This window comes from Bombina bombina, chromosome 1, assembly GCF_027579735.1.
Source record: "Bombina bombina isolate aBomBom1 chromosome 1, aBomBom1.pri, whole genome shotgun sequence".
Lineage (NCBI taxonomy): Eukaryota > Metazoa > Chordata > Amphibia > Anura > Bombinatoridae > Bombina > Bombina bombina.
The window spans coordinates 590,867,104-590,887,785 of record NC_069499.1 but is presented as its reverse complement, the minus strand read 5'-3'; the positions used below and the strand labels follow the sequence as shown (position 1 = coordinate 590,887,785).

The window sequence follows — 20,682 nt, the reverse complement described above, 5'->3', positions numbered from 1 at the left end:
ACGATTGTAACACCGTTGCAATACCAGAGAAACTGTGTAGGTTGGATAAATACTTTGCGGTACCGGCGAGTACTGACGTTTTTCCTATACCTAAGAGACTAACTGAAATTGTTACTAAGGAGTGGGATAGACCCGGTGTGCCGTTCTCACCCCCTCCAATATTTAGAAAGATGTTTCCAATAGACGCCACCACTCGGGACTTATGGCAAACGGTCCCCAAGGTGGAGGGAGCAGTTTCTACTTTAGCTAAGCGTACCACTATCCCGGTGGAGGATAGCTGTGCTTTCTCAGATCCAATGGATAAAAAATTAGAGGGTTACCTTAAGAAAATGTTTGTTCAACAAGGTTTTATATTACAACCCCTTGCATGTATCGCGCCGATTACGGCTGCGGCAGCATTTTGGATTGAGTCGCTTGAAGAGAACCTTAGTTCATCTACGCTAGACGACATTACGGACAGGCTTAGAGTCCTTAAACTAGCTAATTCCTTCATTTCGGAGGCCGTAGTACATTTAACCAAACTTACGGCTAAGAACTCAGGATTCGCCATACAGGCACGTAGGGCGCTGTGGCTAAAATCCTGGTCAGCTGATGTTACTTCTAAGTCCAAATTACTTAATATACCTTTCAAGGGGCAGTCTTTATTTGGGCCCGGTTTGAAAGAGATTATCGCTGACATTACAGGAGGTAAGGGCCACGCCCTACCTCAAGACAAAGCCAAAGCTAAGGCTAGACAGTCTAATTTTCGTCCCTTTCGGAACTTCAAACAGGAGCAGCATCAACCTCCACTGCACCAAAACAGGAAGGAGCTGTTGCTCGTTACAGGCAAGGCTGGAAGCCTAACCAGTCCTGGAACAAGAGCAAGCAGGCCAGGAAACCTGCTGCTGCCCCAAAGACAGCATGAACCGAGAGCCCCCGATCCGGGACCGGATCTAGTGGGGGGCAGACTCTCTCTCTTCGCCCAGGCCTGGGCAAGAGATGTTCAGGATCCCTGGGCACTAGAGATCATATCTCAGGGATACCTTCTAGACTTCAAATTATCTCCCCCAAGAGGGAGATTTCATCTGTCAAGGTTGTCAACAAACCAGATAAAGAAAGAAGCGTTTCTACGCTGCGTACAAGATCTGTTAATAATGGGAGTGATCCATCCGGTTCCGCGGTCGGAACAAGGACAAGGGTTCTACTCAAACCTGTTTGTGGTTCCCAAAAAAGAGGGAACTTTCAGGCCAATCTTAGATTTAAAGATTCTAAACAAATTCCTAAGAGTTCCATCGTTCAAAATGGAAACTATTCGGACAATCTTACCCATGATCCAAGAGGGTCAGTACATGACCACAGTGGATTTAAAGGATGCTTACCTTCACATACCGATCCACAAAGATCATCACCGGTATCTAAGGTTTGCCTTCTTAGACAGGCACTACCAGTTTGTAGCTCTTCCATTCGGATTGGCTACGGCTCCAAGAATCTTCACAAAGGTTCTGGGTGCCCTTCTGGCGGTACTAAGACCGCGAGGGATTTCGGTAGCTCCATACCTAGACGACATTCTAATACAAGCTTCAAGCTTTCAAACTGCCAAGTCTCATACAGAGTTAGTTCTGGCATTTCTAAGGTCGCATGGATGGAAAGTGAACGAAAAGAAGAGTTCTCTTTTTCCTCTCACAAGAGTTCCATTCTTGGGGACTCTTATAGATTCTGTAGAAATGAAGATTTACCTGACAGAGGACAGGTTAACAAAGCTTCAAAATGCATGCCGTGTCCTTCATTCCATTCAACACCCGTCAGTAGCTCAATGCATGGAGGTGATCGGCTTAATGGTAGCGGCAATGGACATAGTACCTTTTGCACGCCTACACCTCAGACCTCTGCAATTATGCATGCTAAGTCAGTGGAATGGGGATTACTCAGATTTGTCCCCTACTCTGAATCTGAATCAAGAGACCAGAAATTCTCTTCTATGGTGGCTTCATCGGCCACACCTGTCCAGGGGGATGCCATTCAGCAGGCCAGACTGGACAATTGTAACAACAGACGCCAGCCTACTAGGTTGGGGCGCTGTCTGGAATTCTCTGAAGGCTCAGGGACTATGGAATCAGGAGGAGAGTCTCCTTCCAATAAACATTCTGGAATTGAGGGCAGTTCTCAATGCCCTTCTAGCTTGGCCCCAATTAACAACTCGGGGGTTCATCAGGTTTCAGTCGGACAACATCACGACTGTAGCTTACATCAACCATCAGGGAGGGACAAGAAGCTCCCTAGCAATGGTGGAAGTATCAAAGATAATTCGCTGGGCAGAGTCTCACTCTTGCCACCTGTCAGCAATCCACATCCCGGGAGTGGAGAACTGGGAGGCGGATTTCTTGAGTCGCCAGACTTTTCATCCGGGGGAGTGGGAACTTCATCCGGAGGTCTTTGCCCAAATACTTCGACGTTGGGGCAAACCAGAGATAGATCTCATGGCGTCTCGCCAGAACGCCAAACTTCCTCGCTACGGGTCCAGATCCAGGGATCCGGGAGCGGTTCTGATAGATGCTTTGACAGCACCTTGGAACTTCGGGATGGCTTATGTGTTTCCACCCTTTCCGCTGCTTCCTCGATTAATTGCCAAAATCAAGCAGGAGAGAGCATCAGTGATTCTAATAGCGCCTGCATGGCCACGCAGGACTTGGTATGCAGATCTAGTGGACATGTCATCCTGTCCGCCTTGGTCTCTACCTCTAAGACAGGACCTTCTGATACAGGGTCCATTCAAACATCAAAATCTAACTTCTCTGAAGCTGACTGCTTGGAAATTGAACGTTTGATTTTATCAAAACGTGGTTTTTCTGAGTCGGTTATTGATACCCTGATACAGGCTAGGAAGCCTGTTACCAGAAAGATTTACCATAAAATATGGCGTAAATACCTATACTGGTGCGAATCCAAACATTACTCCTGGAGTAAGGTTAGGATCTCTAGGATATTGTCTTTTCTACAAGAAGGGTTAGAAAAGGGTTTATCAGCTAGTTCATTAAAGGGACAGATTTCAGCTCTGTCCATCTTGTTACACAGGCGTCTGTCAGAAAATCCAGACGTCCAGGCTTTTTGTCAGGCTTTGGCTAGGATCAAGCCTGTGTTTAAAGCTGTTGCTCCGCCATGGAGTTTAAACTTAGTTCTTAACGTTTTACAGGGTGTTCCATTTGAACCCCTTCATTCCATTGATATAAAATTGTTATCTTGGAAAGTTCTGTTTTTAATGGCTATTTCCTCGGCTCGAAGAGTCTCTGAGTTATCAGCCTTACATTGTGATTCTCCTTATCTGATTTTTCACTCAGACAAGGTAGTTCTGCGTACTAAACCTGGGTTCTTACCTAAGGTGGTCACTAACAGGAATATCAATCAAGAGATTGTTGTTCCATCCTTGTGTCCAAATCCTTCTTCAAAGAAGGAACGTCTTCTACACAATCTGGATGTAGTTCGTGCCCTCAAGTTCTACTTGCAGGCAACTAAAGATTTTCGCCAAACTTCTTCCCTGTTTGTCGTTTATTCTGGACAGAGGAGAGGTCAAAAAGCTTCTGCTACCTCTCTCTCTTTTTGGCTTCGTAGCATAATACGTTTAGCCTATGAGACTGCTGGTCAGCAGCCTCCTGAAAGAATTACAGCTCACTCCACTAGAGCTGTGGCTTCCACTTGGGCCTTTAAGAATGAGGCCTCTGTTGAACAGATTTGCAAGGCTGCAACTTGGTCTTCGCTTCATACTTTTTCCAAATTTTACAAATTTGACACTTTTGCTTCTTCGGAGGCTATTTTTGGGAGAAAGGTTCTTCAGGCAGTGGTTCCTTCTGTATAATGAGCCTGCCTATCCCTCCCGTCATCCGTGTACTTTTGCTTTGGTATTGGTATCCCAGAAGTAATGATGACCCGTGGACTGATCACACATAACAGAAGAAAACATAATTTATGCTTACCTGATAAATTCCTTTCTTCTGTTGTGTGATCAGTCCACGGCCCGCCCTGTTTTAAGGCAGGTAAATATCTTTTAAATTATACTCCAGTCACCACTTCACCCTTGGTTACTCCTTTCTCGTTGATTCTTGGTCGAATGACTGGGACTGACGTAGAGGGGAGGAGCTATATGCAGCTCTGCTGGGTGAATCCTCTTGCATTTCCTGTTGGGGAGGAGTTATATCCCAGAAGTAATGATGACCCGTGGACTGATCACACAACAGAAGAAAGGAATTTATCAGGTAAGCATAAATTATGTTTTTATACTGCAATACCAACAAGAGAATAGATAACAGTAGGTTACCATCACTAACCTTCACAAGATCTGATTTCAGCTCCGATTCTGTGTAAAGACCCCTCAGGAACCCAGTGGTTTTGATCACCTAAAATGGAAAGAATAAGAAAGCCACATGAAAAATATAAATGAAAAATCCAGGTGAAGGATGCTGCTGGCAATTACTCACATTTTTTACCACAATGTGGTCTAAATCCCACAAACTCACAGAGCCTCATTCTGTGCTACTACTGATAGCAGTATATTATGCAGAGACTAACCAAGATTTTAATATGGTGATAGTGATTGGATCTCTAGCAGTATAACATGATAGAAGCTACTCTGTTTTCAGGCAGGGTCTGTGCAATCATATTTACAGGGACTGGACATGATGTAAGATACTGAATGTCATTATTTAATCTGCCACTAATCTGGCAGTGAGAAGCAGAAACAGATTATGTGTTGGCAGCAGATTCTCCATAGCAACTTAGATTGAGACAAACACTCCTAGAGGTGCATTGTATATTCACAAGCACAGACAGACAGACAGACACTTCAGTCAATGTTAGAAATACACACATGTAGGCAGCCAGAAATTACTATGCAAAAGTCATCCAGTCACTACACAGCCAGTAACTGCCTACCAGACTAACACACACAGGCAGGTTTGTCCCTAGCAAACAAGCACACACAATTATTCAGCCATTCACTGCCAGATAAATTAACACACAGGTAGACATTTACCATGAGATAGACACAAACAGGTAGCCTGTCTACAAGATAAACAGTAGACATATGCAAAAAGACAGACAATCACTACCCAAAACTATACACACAGGTGGTCAGCCTAAAAGGAGGCATGGAATCTTGCCAGACAAACAGACAGCCACCCACTGCTAGACACACAGATGATGAAAGTCACTGCCAGACGGCACACAGACAGCTATTTCCCGGTAGACATACAGCAAGTCTCTGTCAAACAAACACACACAGGTAGCCAATCACTGCTAGACAGACATACAGTCAGTACCAGACACATACATACATTCAGCCAGTGAGTGACAAAGACACAGTTAGCCATTTACTGATAGATAGATAGACACACACACTTTGCCAGATACTGCAAAACAAACACACGCACAGCTAACCAATTACTGCTAGAAAGACACACACAGACACTTACTGCTAGACATACACATTCATCCAGTTACTGCTAGACAGACACAAATACACAGTCAGCCAGTTACTGCTAGATGCACACACATAGACAATTTAACTAGTTACTGCTAGGTAGATAGACACAAAAACACATGGTTAGCCAGTTACTGCTAGACAGCCACAAACACACACCCAATTACTGCTAGATATACACAAACACACACAGTTAGCTAGTTACTGCTAGACAGCCACAAACTCACACAGTTATCCAGTTACTGCTAGATACACACACAGTTAACTAGTTACTGCTATACAGACACAAAACACACACGGTTAGCCAGTTACTGCTAGACAGACACAAACATACACAGATAGCTAGTTACTGCTAGACAGACACAAACACACACAGCCAGTTGCTGCTAGACAGACACAAATACACACAGCCAGTTACTGCTAGACAGACACAAACACACACAGCCAGTTATTGCTAGACAGACACAAACACACACAGCCAGTTACTGCTAGACAGACACAAACACACACAGACAGTTACTGCTAGACAGACACAAACACACACAACCAGTTAATGCAAGACAGACACAAACACACACAGCCAGTTGCTGCTAGACAGACACAAATACACACAGCCAGTTACTGCTAGACAGACACAAACACACACAGCCAGTTATTGCTAGACAGACACAAACACACACAGCCAGTTACTGCTAGACAGACACAAACACACACAGACAGTTAATGCAAGACAGACACAAACACACACAGCCAGTTAATGCAAGACAGACACAAACACACACAGCCAGTTGCTGCTAGACAGACACAAATACACACAGCAAGTTACTGCTAGACAGACACAAACACACACAGCCAGTTACTGCTAGACAGACACAAACACACACAGCCAGTTACTGCTAGACAGACACAAACACACACAGACAGTTACTGCTAGACAGACACAAACACACACAGACAGTTAATGCAAGACAGACACAAACACACACAGCCAGTTACTGCTAGACAGACACAAACACACACAGCCAGTTACTGCTAGACAGAGACAAACACACACAGACAGTTAATGCAAGACAGACACACAGACAGCCATTTACTACTAGAAAGACACACACACAGTTAACCAGTTACTACTAGACAGACACATACATAGTTAGCCAGTTACTGCTGGACACACACACATACATATAGTTAGCAAGTTACTGCTAGACGGAAACACACATAGCCAGTTACTGTTAGACAGAGACACACACACACACACATATAGATAGCCAGTTACTGCTAGACAGACACACACACACAGTTAGCCAATTACTGCTAGACGGAACCACAGATAGTTAGCCAGTTACTGCTAGACAGACACACACACATACACACACAGTTAGCCAGTTACTGCTAGATAGACACACATAGTTAGCCAGTTACTGCTAGACAGACAGACACACACATACACACACAGTTAGCCAGTTACTGCTAGATAGACACACATAGTTAGCCAGTTACTGCTAGACAGACACACACAGTTAGCCAGTTACTGCTAGACACACACACACAGTTAGCCAGTTACTGCTAGACACACACACACACAGTTAGCCAGTTACTGCTAGACACACACACACACAGTTAGCCAGTTACTGCTAGACACACACACACAGTTAGCCAGTTACTGCTAGACACACACACACAGTTAGCCAGTTACTGCTAGACACACACACACAGTTAGCCAGTTACTGCTAGACACACACACACAGTTAGCCAGTTACTGCTAGACACACACACATAGTTACCCAGTTACTGCTAGACAGGCACACATAAAGTTAGCCAGTTACTGCTAGACGGAACCACACATAGTTATCCAATTACTGCTAGACAGACACACACAGTTAGCCAGTTACTGCTAGACAGACACAACACACACATAGTTAGCCAGTTACTGCTAGACAGACACACACACAGTTAGCCAGTTACTGCTAGACAGACACACGCATAGTTAGCCAGTTACTGCTAGACAGACACACACACACATAGTTAGCCAGTTACTGCTAGACAGACACACACACATAGTTAGCCAGTTACTGCTAGACAGACACACACACATAGTTAGCCAGTTACTGCTAGACAGACACACACACACAGTTACCCAGTTACTGCTAGACAGACACACACAGTTACCCAGTTACTGCTAGACAGACACACATATAGTTAGCCAGTTACTGCTAGATGGAACCACACATAGTTATCCAATTACTGCTAGACAGACACACACAGTTAGCCAGTTACTGCTAGACAGAACCACACATAGTTATCCAATTACTGCTAGACAGACAGACACACACACAGCCAGTTACTGCTAGACAGACACACACACATAGTTAGCCAGTTACTGCTAGACAGACACACACACACATAGTTAGCCAGTTACTGCTAGACAGACACACAGACACAGTTAGCCAGTTACTGCTAGACAGACACACAGACACAGTTAGCCAGTTACTGCTAGACAGACACACACATAGTTAGCCAGTTACTGCTAGACAGACACACACATAGTTAGCCAGTTACTGCTAGACAGACACACACATAGTTAGCCAGTTACTGCTAGACAGACACACACATAGTTAGCCAGTTACTGCTAGACAGACACACACATAGTTAGCCAGTTACTGCTAGACAGACACACACATAGTTAGCCAGTTACTGCTAGACAGACACACACATAGTTAGCCAGTTACTGCTAGACAGACACACACATAGTTAGCCAGTTACTGCTAGACAGACACACACATAGTTAGCCAGTTACTGCTAGACAGACACACACATAGTTAGCCAGTTACTGCTAGACAGACACACACATAGTTAGCCAGTTACTGCTAGACACACACACACAGTTAGCCAGTTACTGCTAGACAGACACACATATAGTTAGCCAGTTACTGCTAGATGGAACCACACATAGTTATCCAATTACTGCTAGACAGACACACACAGTTAGCCAGTTACTGCTAGACAGAACCACACATAGTTATCCAATTACTGCTAGACAGACAGACACACACACAGCCAGTTACTGCTAGACAGACACACACACATAGTTAGCCAGTTACTGCTAGACAGACACACACACACATAGTTAGCCAGTTACTGCTAGACAGACACACAGACACAGTTAGCCAGTTACTGCTAGACAGACACACAGACACAGTTAGCCAGTTACTGCTAGACAGACACACACATAGTTAGCCAGTTACTGCTAGACAGACACACACATAGTTAGCCAGTTACTGCTAGACAGACACACACATAGTTAGCCAGTTACTGCTAGACAGACACACACACACACACACACACACAGTTAGCCAGTTGCTGCTAGACTGAACCACCCATACAGCTAGATTACGAATTTTGCGTTATGAGCGGCGCGGTGCTAACTTGCAAGTTATTGTCACCGCTCACATTACAGGTTTAGAAAAACCCAGCGTTAACAAGAAAAAAGTGAGCGTAGAGCAAAATTGAGCTCCATACCGCACTCCAATACCAGAGCTGCGGTGAGCGGCGGTAAGATGGTTTCACGTGCTCGTGCACGGTTTCCCCATAGACATCAATGGGGAGACCCGGCTGAAAAAAAGCCTAACACCTGCAATAAAGGAGCGTAAAGCTCCGTAATGCAGCCCCATTGATTCCTATCGGGAAACTAAATTTATGTTTACACCTAACATCCTAACATAAACCCGAGTCTAAACACCCCTAATCTGCCGCCCCCGACATCGCCGACACCTACATTATAGTTATTAACCCCTAATCTGCCACCCCTAACATCGCCGCCACTTACCTATATTTATTAAACCCTAATCTGCCGCCCCCGACATCGCCGACACCTACATTACACTTATTAACCCCTAATCTGCCGCCCCAATGTCGCCGCCACTATACTAAAGTTATTAACCGCTAACCCTAACACCCCCTACCTTTAATGTAATTAAAATAAATCTAAATAAAACCTACTACAGGTAGCCCTCAGTTTACGCCGGGGTTAGGTTCCAAAAGGAATGGTTGTAAATCGAAACCATTGTAAAATTGAAACCCAGTTTATAATGCAAGTCAATGGGAAGTGAGGGAGTTAGGTTCCAGGCCCCTCTCAAAATTGTCATAAGTAACACCTAATACATTATTTTTAAAGCTTTAAAATGAAGACTTTAAATGCTAAACAGCATTATAAACCTAATAAAAATAATCACAAAACACAGAATATATAATTAAACTAAGTTAAATGAACAAAAACATTTGCTAAACAGCATTATAAAACTAATAAAATAATCACACAACACAGACTTCACTTGCATTTTTCTGCAAACAGTTCTTTCTATGCATTCCAATCTGGACTGATTTATAGACAGGAAGATCTTGTTCCTTTGAAATCTGCTCGATAGCTCAGGTCTGGTTAAACTGATTAATTTCAGCTTGCTTGGCTTTTATGCAACACAAGCGGACAGCTCCACCTACTGGCTATTTTAATCAATGCACTGCTTCTCAATGCTTTTCAATAGCAGTCACATGACTGGAAAAAAAGGTTGTAATTCTGAAACGGTGCAAATTGAACCATTGTAAACCGAGGGTCACCTGTATTAATAACTAAATAATTCCTATTTAAAACTAAATACTTATTTACCTGTAAAATAAACCCTAAGCTAGCTACAAAATAACTAATAGTTACATTGTAGCTATCTTAAGTTTTATTTTTATTTCACAGGTAAGTTTGTATATATTTTAACTAGGTAGAATAGTTAGTAAATAGTTATTAACTATTTACCAACTACCTAGCTAAAATAAATACAAATTTACCTGTAAAATAACACCTAACCTTACACTACAATTAAATAAAATTAATTACATAAAATAAATACAATTAACTAATGCGAGCTCAATCCTATTGGCTGATTGGATCAGCCAATAGGATTGAAGCTCAATCCTATTGGCTGATTGCATCAGCCAATAGGATTTTTTCACCTTTAATTCCGCTTGGCTGATAGAATTCTATCAGCCAATCAGAATTCAAGGGACGCCATTTTGGATGACGTCATTTAAAAAAACCTTCATTCTGCAAGAAGACGTTGATTGAAGAGGATGCTCCGCACCGGATGTCTTGAAGATGGAGCCATTCCGCACCGGATGAATGAAGATAGAAGATGCCGTCTGGATGAAGACTTCTGCCCGGCTTCGTTGAGGATGGATGTCGGGTCTTCAAAAACTGTAAGTGGATCTTCGGGGGTTAGTGTTAGGCTTTTTTAAGGGTTTATTGGGTGGGTTTTATTTTTAGATTAGGGGTTTGGGCACTTGAAAAAGAGCTATTTGGGGGGTTGGTTGTGTGGGTGGTGGGTTTTACTTTTGGTGGGTGTTTGTATTTTCTTTTACAGGTAAAAGAGCTGATTTCTTTGGGACAATGCTCCGCAAAAAAGGCCCTTTTAAGGGCTATTGGTAGTTTAGTTTAGGCTAGGGTTTTTTATTTGGGGGGTTTATTTTGATAGGGCTATTAGATTAGGTGTAATTAGTTTAAATATCTGATCATTTCTTTTTATTTTGTGTAATTTAGTGTTTGTTTTTGTAAATTAGTTAATTGTATTTATTGTATGTAATTAATTTAATTTATTTAATTGTAGTGTAAGGTTAGGTGTTAGTGTAAGACAGGTTAGGTTTTATTTTACAGGTAAGTTGGTATTTATTTTAACTAGGTAGTTAGTAAATAGTTAATAACTATTTAATTACTATTCTACCTAGTTAAAATAAATACAAACTTGCCTGTGAAATAAAAATAAAACCTAAGATAGATACAATGTAACTATTAGTTATATTGTCGCTAGCTTAGGGTTTATTTTACAGGTAAGTATTTAGTTTTAAATAGGAATTATTTAGGTAATGATAGTAGGTTTTATTTAGATTTAGTTTAATTATATTTAAGTTAGGGGGTGTTAAGGTTAGACTTAGGTTTAGGGCTTAATAAATTTAGTATAGTGGCGGCGACGTTGGGGGTGGCAGATTATGGGTTAATAAATGTAGGTAGGTGGCAGCGATGTTAGGGGTTAATAATATTTAACTAGTGTTTGTGATGCGGGAGTACGGCGGTTTAGGGGTTAATATGTTTATTATAGTGGCGGCGATGTTGTGAGCGGCAGATTAGGGGTTATTAATTTTATTTTAGTGTTTGCAATGCGGGAGGGCCATGGTTTAGGGGTTAATAGGTCGTTTATGGGTGTTAGTGTAATTTTTAGCACTTTAGTTATGAGTTTTATGTTACAGCTTTGTAGCGTAAAACCCATAACTACTGACTTTCAGTTTACGGTATGGATCTTGATGGTATTGGCTGTACCGCTCACTTTTTGGCCTCCCAGGCAAACTCGTAATACCGGCGCTATGGAAGTCCCATTGAAAAAGGACTATTTGAAAGCTGCGGTAATTACGTTGCGTTACGGCCAAAAAAGTGTGCGGTGCAGCTAAACCTGCAAAACTCGTAATACCAGCGGTAGTGAAAAAGAGCCTTAACGCTGCTTTTTCACTCATACCGCAAAACTCGTAATCTAGCCAATAGTTATCCAATTACTGCTAGACAGACACACACAGTTAGCCAGTTACTGCTAGACAGACACACACACAGTTAGCCAGTTACTGCTAGACAGACACACACACAGTTAGCCAGTTACTGCTAGACAGACACACACACAGTTAGCCAGTTACTGCTAGACAGACACACACACAGTTAGCCAGTTACTGCTAGCAGGGCCGGATTTACATCTCAGGTGCCTGTAGGCACAAAAACCTGAAGCGCCCCCCCCCACCCCCCCACCCCCCCTAGAAAAAAGTGGAAAAAATGAGGACTTTTTTTTATTATTATTTAGGACAACTAAAAATAAATATTAGATGTAAAATTACATTTTCCCTTTTATGGAGATACACAAATACACACACCAATTGCAATATTTGTTGTAATGGAAGCTACACCAAAAATCAATATTCACTTGACTCAAATGGCCATACAATTTCTATTATGTATAACAAAAACAAATCATGTTAAACTTTTAATGCAAAATATTCTAAAGAAAACCCTATTTAAAGGGACATCAAATGTGACAGTTTGCTGGGCATTTTATTATTGCACTAGTGCTTGCAGAGAAGTGTGTTAGCCTCTTGCAAAAGAGTTAAACACATAGTCAATGTCAGTTCTGAGACAGCAATACACATCTGTGCAGACCCAGATGGGCTCATAGGACATGTTTATTGACAAGCCATTAGTGTATTGCTTTTCTGGAGATGACTTTGACTATGTGCTTAACATTTTGTTGGAGTCAAACACAGTTTTGTGTAAACAATAGCAATATTAAAACTAGCAGCATGCAAGCTCATCACCATCAACAACCTGTGCAGCCAGTGGAAGAAAATATAAAATGTAGGGAAAAAAATCTTGTAAACTCTGATATTTTTGGTACAAACACACACAGATGTTACATTTATTTTGTTCTGAAATATAAATATCATATGATGTTGCTCTCAAAGGAAAACATGGAATGTTGTAGATTATATGTAATCCAGGGGTCAACAAATGTGTTTAAAATTAGAATTTAGAAATTCAATGGGAGGGGTTTAGTTTTAATCTTTGCCCCTCTCTCCTTCATGGCTCCCTCAACTGCTGTAACATATTCCCAATGAAACACTCGACTTTGTAGGCACCTGGCAGCACAATTCTTACTAAAATAAATGCCCTCATAAAAAAAAAAAAAAAAAAAAAAAAAAAAAAAAATTTTTTTTTTTTTTTTTTTTTTTTTTATTATTGACAGGCAGGCGCCCCTCACTGCAAGGCGCCTGTAGGCACATGCCTACTGTGCCTAATGGGAAATCCGGCCCTGACTGCTAGACAGACACACACACACACACACAGTTAGCCAGTTACTGCTAGACAGACACACACACACACAGTTAGCCAGTTACTGCTAGACAGACACACACACACACAGTTAGCCAGTTACTGCTAGACAGACACACACACACACACACAGTTAGCCAGTTACTGCTAGACAGACACACAAACTTTTAGCCAGTTACTGCTAGACAGACACACACAGTTCAACTAGTTCCATGGATCTCCCTTATTTGTCCAAACTTTTCACAGTCTACCATGCTTCCTTATTGATCTGCTCTTAGAACATTTTTCTCCCTTATTTTTTACAACGTGTAAAATATTCATTAGAAACAATAAATATTGTACTCGTTTTCTTATTAAGTTAAAGGGATATTAAACCAATTTTTTTTTCTGTCATGATTCCGATATAGAATACAATTGAAACAACTTTCCAATTTACATGTAATTTGCTTTACTTTCTCTCTATCCCTTGTTGAACACGCAGCGATGCATTACTAGGAGCTAGCTGAACGCATTGGGTGAACCAATAACATGAGGCTTATATGTGCAGCCACAAATCAACAGCTCTTGAGCCCACCTAGGTATCCTTTTCAACAAAGGATTAAAAGAGTACAAAACAAAGTAGATAATAGAAGTAAACTAAAAAGTTGTTTAAAATGACATGCTCTATCTGAATTATGAAAGAAACATTTTCTGTTTCATGTCTGTTTAAATGAGAAATAGAATTTGTGGATTTGCAGAAAGTTGTTGAATGTATTGTGTGAATTAAAGGGTCAGTCTTGTCAAAATTAAACTTTCATGATTCAAATGGAGCATGCAATTTTAAACAACTTTCCAATTTACTTTTCTCATCAAATTTTCTTTGTTCTCTTGGTATTGTTTCTTAAAAGCTAAACCTAGGTAGGCTTATATGCAAATTTCTAAGACCTTGAAGGCCACCTCTTATCTCAGTGGATTTTGATAGTTTTTCACAGCTAGACAGGCTAGTTCATATGTGCCATATAGATAACATTGTGCTCACTCCCGCGGAGATACCTAGGACTCAGCACTAATTGGCTAAAATACAAATCTGTCAAAAGAACTGAAATATGATGGCAGTCTGCAGAGACTTAGATACAAGGTAATTACAAAGGTAAAAAGTGTATTAATATAACCGTGTTGATTATGAAAAACTGGGGAATGGGTAATAAAGGGATTATCTATCTTTTTAAACAATAACAATTCTGGAGTGGACTGTCCCTTTAAGATGATTTGTATAAAGAATTGTGTTGTACCAGACTGTATCAAATTGTACAATAAAATATTTTTCATTAACTACTGTATAATTTTTCGACTCCCTACTTGAAATTTGTTGATTCCTTAGTCTGCCTTACTTTCTTCAACAAAAAGTTGGCAACCCTACACACACACACACACACACACACCCAGTTGCTGCTTGAAGACGCACAGAGTTAACCAGCTACTGATAGACAGACACACAGTTAGCCAGTTACGGCTAGACAGAAACACACATCTAGCTTATAAGTGTAAAACAAATACACAAAGGCAACTAGTTAATGACAAAGACACACTTACAGCCAGTCACTGTTAGTCAGACACACAACCAGCCAGTCACTACCATACACCCACACCCAAGAAGCCAATCATTGCCTCACACAAAACACACACATGCAGCTTATTTTCAAAAAGGAGGTCAACACACTAACAACACACATTGCCAGTGATGAAGGTACCTCCTGGCCACTCACCAATACCAGAAGCTAAATCATAGCACAGACACAACCACCACTAATGGGTGCACACATCCTGAGGGCCAATCGCTACAAGTGGAACAGGGTTACAACTGCGTACTTGCAGCCTGTCAATTCCAGGCACATGCAACCTATTAAAACAGGCAAAAGCTCTGTAACAGTTAACATATATCAACTATAAAGGGTGTGTGTGTGTGTGTGTGTATATATATATATATATATATATATATATATATATATATAAATGCTAGATATAAGAATATATTCAAAGCAAAAATCACCCTGGGGATATTATACAGATGTTTTTGTTTTGTTTTTAATTATGTTAGTTGTTTAAATTTTTAAGAAATAAGTGGAACATTTTAGTGTCTATAAAATACTTTAAGTTGTTCCCAATTATCCATTTTACCTGCTGGAGTATATTCAAAAGGTCCACAAATATCTCCTTCACATTTATGTTGGTATTTTAACAGCATCTTTTGCCTGTGGTACCCCCAACTATACTGAAAATTTTAATACAGTAAACATAGCCAGAATAAGAAATTTCACTACCAGTAGGGGGATAATTAAAGTGAATGTAAATTTTGATGCTAAAGTGCCCGGTTTTTAAAAGTTCGATTAAAAACAGGAGCATTTTAATTCATCAAAATTTACATTTCACTCCTGTTGTGAAAAAACTTACCTTTTAAACTTGACAGCAGCTCCAGCTTCCTCCGGTCGTCGCAAGCCATTTCTGATGTCAGACATGATGGCTAGGTCATCTTCCAATCACGGCTTCCCCCCCGGGGGAATCAGTGTCTGATTCAATGCCGTGATTGGAGGAAGCCGGATTCCTCATTTTAGACCCAGGAAGAGGCTTTGCAACGGGTGGAGGAAGCTGGAGCTGCTGTCAAGTTTAAAAAGGTAAGTTTTTTTTCAGAACAGGAGTGAAATGTAAATTTTGATGAATTAAAGTGCCCCTGTTTTTAATCAAATTTTTAAAAAAACAGGCACTTTAGCATCAAAATTTACATTCACTTTAATCCAGTGATTGGTTTCAATTGTTCATTCTAAGTATCTGGCTTTGGTATACAGGCAAAGATAAGATAAGGAAGCATTTGTGTGTACAGAAAGTGATCAGATAAGGAGGTCGGATTTCCCTTTTTCTCCAATAAACTTTGTAACCATATTGGGGTGCTGCTGATTTGTATATTTGGAATTGTGTTAAGGAGTTGGCCAGTGGATCCTTACAGTTTGCATCCATTACATAAACTCCTCTGCTGGACCAGTGTTGTTTAAGTTCTGATTTTCCTGCAAGCTCAGTCCATTTTAGTGGGATGTGCTTTCAAATAACAAAAATAGCTATTGCATACACAAAAATACACCTAGGAGCAATTTGTCATACATTTTATACTCTGCTGCTGTTATAACAAGTTATTGGAAACACATTAAGGTGAAACAAATTTTACAGTACACTAGTCCTTTAAGAAATGGATGTCGACTTATTGAAACCTTGTTTTCCCCTTATCTCTTTCTTTTGCTGAGAACAATTAGGAAATAAAGTGTACAACCTCTGAACTATTCAAAGAATGACTGTGCAATATGACAATATTACAGAAACTATTTAACAGAGTTTACTTTCATCATTGTTTCCACAGTTCAGTGTTTGGACACTTACTTGTTTTATATCTGTCTGTCATTGTCCTTAGCAAAAGATAAAGATAAGGAGGAAAATAAGTTTCAAAAAAATATTAATTTATAGAAACCCAGAAGAATTTTAAAAAAAATCTCACAAATTTTAAAGCTTAAGGACCCTTACAGTGAAAAATCGGCATACTCTTTAATTAGAGCACGTAATTGTATCACTATCGACCCTTCAACTCTATGTTTTTAACCCCAGCAAAGGAGTTAAACAAAAAATAAACATCAAAGTATTTAAGTACCACTAGTGAGACACAGAGAACTGTTTGTCATAAGTGGAAACTGCTTTAACCCAATCAACAGTACTATTTGCATGATTCAGCTGTGACACTAGTGGCTGTTGATTGGCTCAACTACAGTTTCCATTCGAGATCAGCAGTTCTCAGCAACTCCTGAGCGGTACTTTAACTGTGTCTTTACACTCTTTGTGGCAGTAAAAACATAGAGTTACATGGTCACTAGTGATAAAATGACATGCTCTAGTGAATGAGAGTATGTCATTTTTCACTATAATGGCCTTTTAAATTACAGGAAAGGGGACCAGAATAAATTTTAAAAAAGTATATTGTATTTTTTTTACATACTACACTTAATTAAAAAAATTACAATTGAATCTCAAAGATGTTAATGTCCCTTTAACCCTTCTTTAAATTATTTCTCCCCCAACTTAAGTCACCCTAATATTTCCCTCTCCTTTGTGATTGATTACCTATCTATCATGCCAGCTGTATCCCTCCACATCAATCTCCTCTCTGTAATACATTCTTTACTCCATCTCTCTCTAAAACCTGGTTTCAGTGTCTCCCACAGCTTCGCTACACTCTTTTCTTCCATTTCATTCTTTTCTCTTTCCTCACTTGATACTTTCTCTTTTAAAGGGACAGTATACACCAATTATCATATAACTGCATGTAATAAACAATACTATATAGAATAATATGCACAGATACTGATCTAAAAATCCAATATAAAACCTTTTAAAAACTTACTTAAAAGCTCCCAGTTGAGCACAGTTGATGAGGTTAGGCTGCAGCAATCAAATAAAGTCATAGACAGACACAGAACCTTACCACGATGAAATAGGGTTACTGCAGAAACCCCATAGTACTCCAATCCAAAAATGTCCACAGCACCAGGGTTATTATCAAAGCTTTTATTGGAACATATAGGTCTAAGATATCACAGGCAACGTTTCGAGTTTAATTGCCCTTAATCATGCCATGGTATGATTAAGGGTAATTAAACCCGAAACGTTGCCTGTGATATCTTAGACCTATATGTTCCAATAAAAGCTGTGACAATAACCCTGGTGCTGTGGACATTTTTGGTTAGGCTGGGGTATCCAGTGAAAGAGGCCGGGAAAACCAAAAAGAGCAGACCCCCCCCCCCCGCCTCCATGCATATGAAAAGACCGATAGCATAAACAGAAGCCAGCAGTAGTCTAAAAGCATGTATACATCTGACAATGTAGGGCTTGGTTAGGAGTCTGAAAATCAGCACAATGTTATTAAAAAAATAAGCAAATCTATACATTGTTACAAAAACAGTCCCAGATGAACTATATAAATGGATCATCTACAAAACTTTTATTCCAAGAAACATCTAGTGTACAATGTCCCTTTAACTTTATTCCATCTCTCCAACTTATTACGCCAATACCTCATTACCCATTCCCTATTTCCTGCCCTCAGAATGATCCTTTCCTTCCAGTGTTTTCAGTCTTTGTCTACCTTTTCTTCACTCACTTTTTCCCCCCACCATTCATTTTCGGCCCATTATCATGCTTCATTCACTCCCATTGATCACGCCATTCCACCTCATAATCTTTTTTTTCCTTCTGTAACAATTCATTTACTCTGATATTTCTGTCTTCCATGTTATTTCCATTGTCAGTCTCCATCCCCCTTTGCTTTCTGTCTCATTCCCAATCTTCCCATTTATCTGCTTCAGGCCATCATTCCCATCACACTTTGATTAATAACCTCTCCATCCCAAGCTTAATAGCACATTTCAATCCCCTTTCATCCCTTAAAGAGCCCAATGCTCTAAACCTCTCCGCTCTGGCGAGATGATCTAATATGTCTTGTCCATAGCGCAAGGTCCCTTAAAAACTTTTAAAAAGTAATTTATTTATTTTCTTGAGAGTTGTTTATCGCTCTATGTGGAGTTCTGGATGTGAAGGAGAGACATGTGCAATGAAAAATAATGGTCAACCAAGACACCCAAAGATTTGGCGAGATTTCTCTCCATGCTGCCAAGTTTTTGATCATCAGGCCCTAAGGTTATTTTCTATATGTCCTTGCCTATCCTACTTCCCTCCTTGCCAATTCATTGCTTCATTCCCCCCTTTGTTATTCTGTTACATTTAATGTTCAGGTCCATCCCTCATATTTGTTTTCATTACTTTCCTAGTTTTATTCCACCTTTTCTCTCACTTCGTCCCCTTTCTTCTCTTTCACTTTCACTCTTCCTCCTCCATCATCATCACCTACTTTTTTGTCTCTCTATTTTAAAATGTCAACTCTTTTTCCCAAAATGTAGTCCTTACTTTCTACCTATTGGCAACTTTATTTTTCTCCCCTTAATTCATCCCCTTCCTATCTTACATAATTCTATGAACCCCTTCACCTCCTTTCATTCTCTCTCCCACTCTCTCTTGCCCAAAGATTCCAGACCCTTCCTTCAATCAGACTAGGTTAATTCCCCCATCTTTCCCTATTTGAAGCGACATGGTTTCATTTTCACCTTTTTCTTACTCTCACCACCACCAAGATTTGTCTCTCCCCTCAGACAGCGACTCCTAGCTATCGCTCTCACCTCAGTCAGGATGTCGTGCAGATATCTGAATGGTGGTTTTCCTAGCAGCTTATCGGTGAGCGGCGGTTTGCGGATGACTTTTCCCAGGGAGTCTTGAGTACGGCGCAGAACGGCAGGATCCATCATGCCGAACTACAACACAACCATCGTGCGCATGCGCCCTATCACCGTTACAAGCGTCCGCTGCCAAGGCAACACAGAACAGGGCGGAGGACCTGTCACATGGTACTGAAACGACGCGATATTACGGGAAGTGTTAGCGTTTAGCACGAGTGGAGGATTCATGTCAGACTTGTGATATCACTAGTAAATAAAGGGACGGGATATAGTTACAATGTACCGTTATTATCTAAATGTTGTTATTCTTTTTGAAACACGTATACATTCTCGTGTTGTGTGATTCTGTTGTACATGCTGTAATAATTATGAAAAAAGTAAAATAATATTAACTATATAGTGTAAATAACAATCATAATTGTCATCCACAAAAATGTTCGTTTTCAGCGAAGACCACTAATTATTTCGTCTTCTATCAAAATGATACCTAAAAAAAATACAAAATAACTGTTTCTGCGCTCACTTCTGTGGCTGCCACTCAAGTACAATGGCAGATAAATGTTGAGTCAAACCTTTAAAAGTATAGGAAACCCCAATTTTGCATACAATTTTAAACAACTTTCTAATTTACTCCAATTATCAAATTTTCTACGTTCTCTTGCTATCTTTATTTTAAAAAGCAGGAATGTAAGTTTAGGAGCCTGCCCATTTTTGGTTCATAACCTTGGGTAGTGCTTGCTGATTGGTGGCTACAATTATCCTGCTTTTTCAAATAAAGATAGCAAGATAACTTAGAAAAAATCATAATAGGAGTAAATTAGAAAGTTGCCTAAAATTGCATGCTCTGTCTGAATAATAAAAGAAAAAAATTGGGTTTCATATCCCTTCAAAGTTTAACTATAAATAGTGGATAAGGCTATCTGGCTCTTGTACTGTTAATGCAAGTTCAGTTATTATCCAAATGGCGATGGTAGTTATTTCAAAAGAAGCCAAATCAAAGATTCAAAACCCAAGGTGTATAATGG

General features: G+C 40.2%; 1 protein-coding gene across 1 annotated transcript in view; it reads right to left on the bottom strand.

The window, feature by feature from the left end:
• Positions 1 to 19,723, bottom strand: part of TRAF3IP1 (TRAF3 interacting protein 1) — a 197,170-nt gene extending 177,447 nt beyond the window's left edge. Inside the window, exons 1-2 of the mRNA XM_053698884.1 lie at positions 19,601 to 19,723; positions 4,299 to 4,367 (exon numbers count right to left, since the gene is read on the bottom strand). Of these exons, the coding sequence (XP_053554859.1) occupies positions 4,299 to 4,367; positions 19,601 to 19,723 (192 nt within the window). The remainder of the gene's footprint in view (positions 1 to 4,298; positions 4,368 to 19,600) is intronic.
• Between the last annotated feature and the right edge of the window lie 959 nt (positions 19,724 to 20,682).